The sequence below is a fragment of the Tupaia chinensis genome, unplaced genomic scaffold (assembly GCF_000334495.1).
Source record: "Tupaia chinensis unplaced genomic scaffold, TupChi_1.0 Scaffold000140_1, whole genome shotgun sequence".
In the NCBI taxonomy this organism is placed as follows: domain Eukaryota; kingdom Metazoa; phylum Chordata; class Mammalia; order Scandentia; family Tupaiidae; genus Tupaia; species Tupaia belangeri.
Genome location: NW_006159610.1, coordinates 8,152,388 through 8,153,105, shown reverse-complemented (window position 1 = coordinate 8,153,105; position 718 = coordinate 8,152,388). Strand labels below are relative to the sequence as shown.

General features: G+C 63.2%; 1 protein-coding gene across 1 annotated transcript in view; it reads right to left on the bottom strand.

Annotated features, from left to right (window-relative positions):
- Positions 1-707, bottom strand: part of NDUFB2 (NADH:ubiquinone oxidoreductase subunit B2) — a gene marked incomplete at its 5' end in the record, with an annotated part of 10,583 nt that extends 9,876 nt beyond the window's left edge. Inside the window, 1 exon segment of the mRNA XM_027770521.1 lies at positions 667-707. Coding sequence (XP_027626322.1) covers positions 667-707 — 41 coding nt within the window.
- Positions 708-718: the final 11 nt, after the last annotated feature.

Here is a 718-nt window from a genome sequence, read left to right as displayed (position 1 = left end):
CCCTACTCCTGAACCGCCTCTTGCTAGAGTGCAGCGGCCACCTGGAAGCACGCGAGGCATTGCGCTCCGTCCTGCTGGTCGCAGTCCCTCCGCCCTGCAAACTCCTTGGCAGGAACCCAGCCTCGGACTCCCAGCGCTGCTCGTAGGCTGCCTCACGGGTTTTGCCCAAGCTCTTAAATCTCAGTGTTGACCAAGCATCCACTTTGGGCTCTCTTCTTGCCCTACAGCACTCTGGGTGCATCCCCTCTACTCTGGTGCCTTAGAGCCTTAGAGAACGAACTTTCCACCCCGCCGCCAGTGACTTTTTTCAGAATTTAAAGCTGGCCACAAGATGTCTCTGATTAAAATCTAGCGACCGCCATCAACCAGGCATCACACCCCCCGCGCTCCCTGCTCCGGACGCTCCACCGGGCACACGCTGGGCAGCCTGCAGGGCCCCCGCTTCCCGACTGCGGCTGAGCAGGTGTGACCGTCCCGAGGGTGAGCGCCCCTGGACGCATGGCCACCGCAATAGTCTCTCCTTCCTTCCCGAGAGGAGTAGTGGACTACAAATCCCGGCATGCCTCGCGCGGAGCTCGCCCCAGGAGCCGTCAAGGTGAAGGCGTCCTGGGGACCGGCGCTTCCCGTTAGAAACTAGCGAAGTCCCCGACCCAGCCCGACACTCACTGACGGACTCCACCGCCTCCAGCCGCCCGCGCGCGGCGGCCCCCGGAGACGA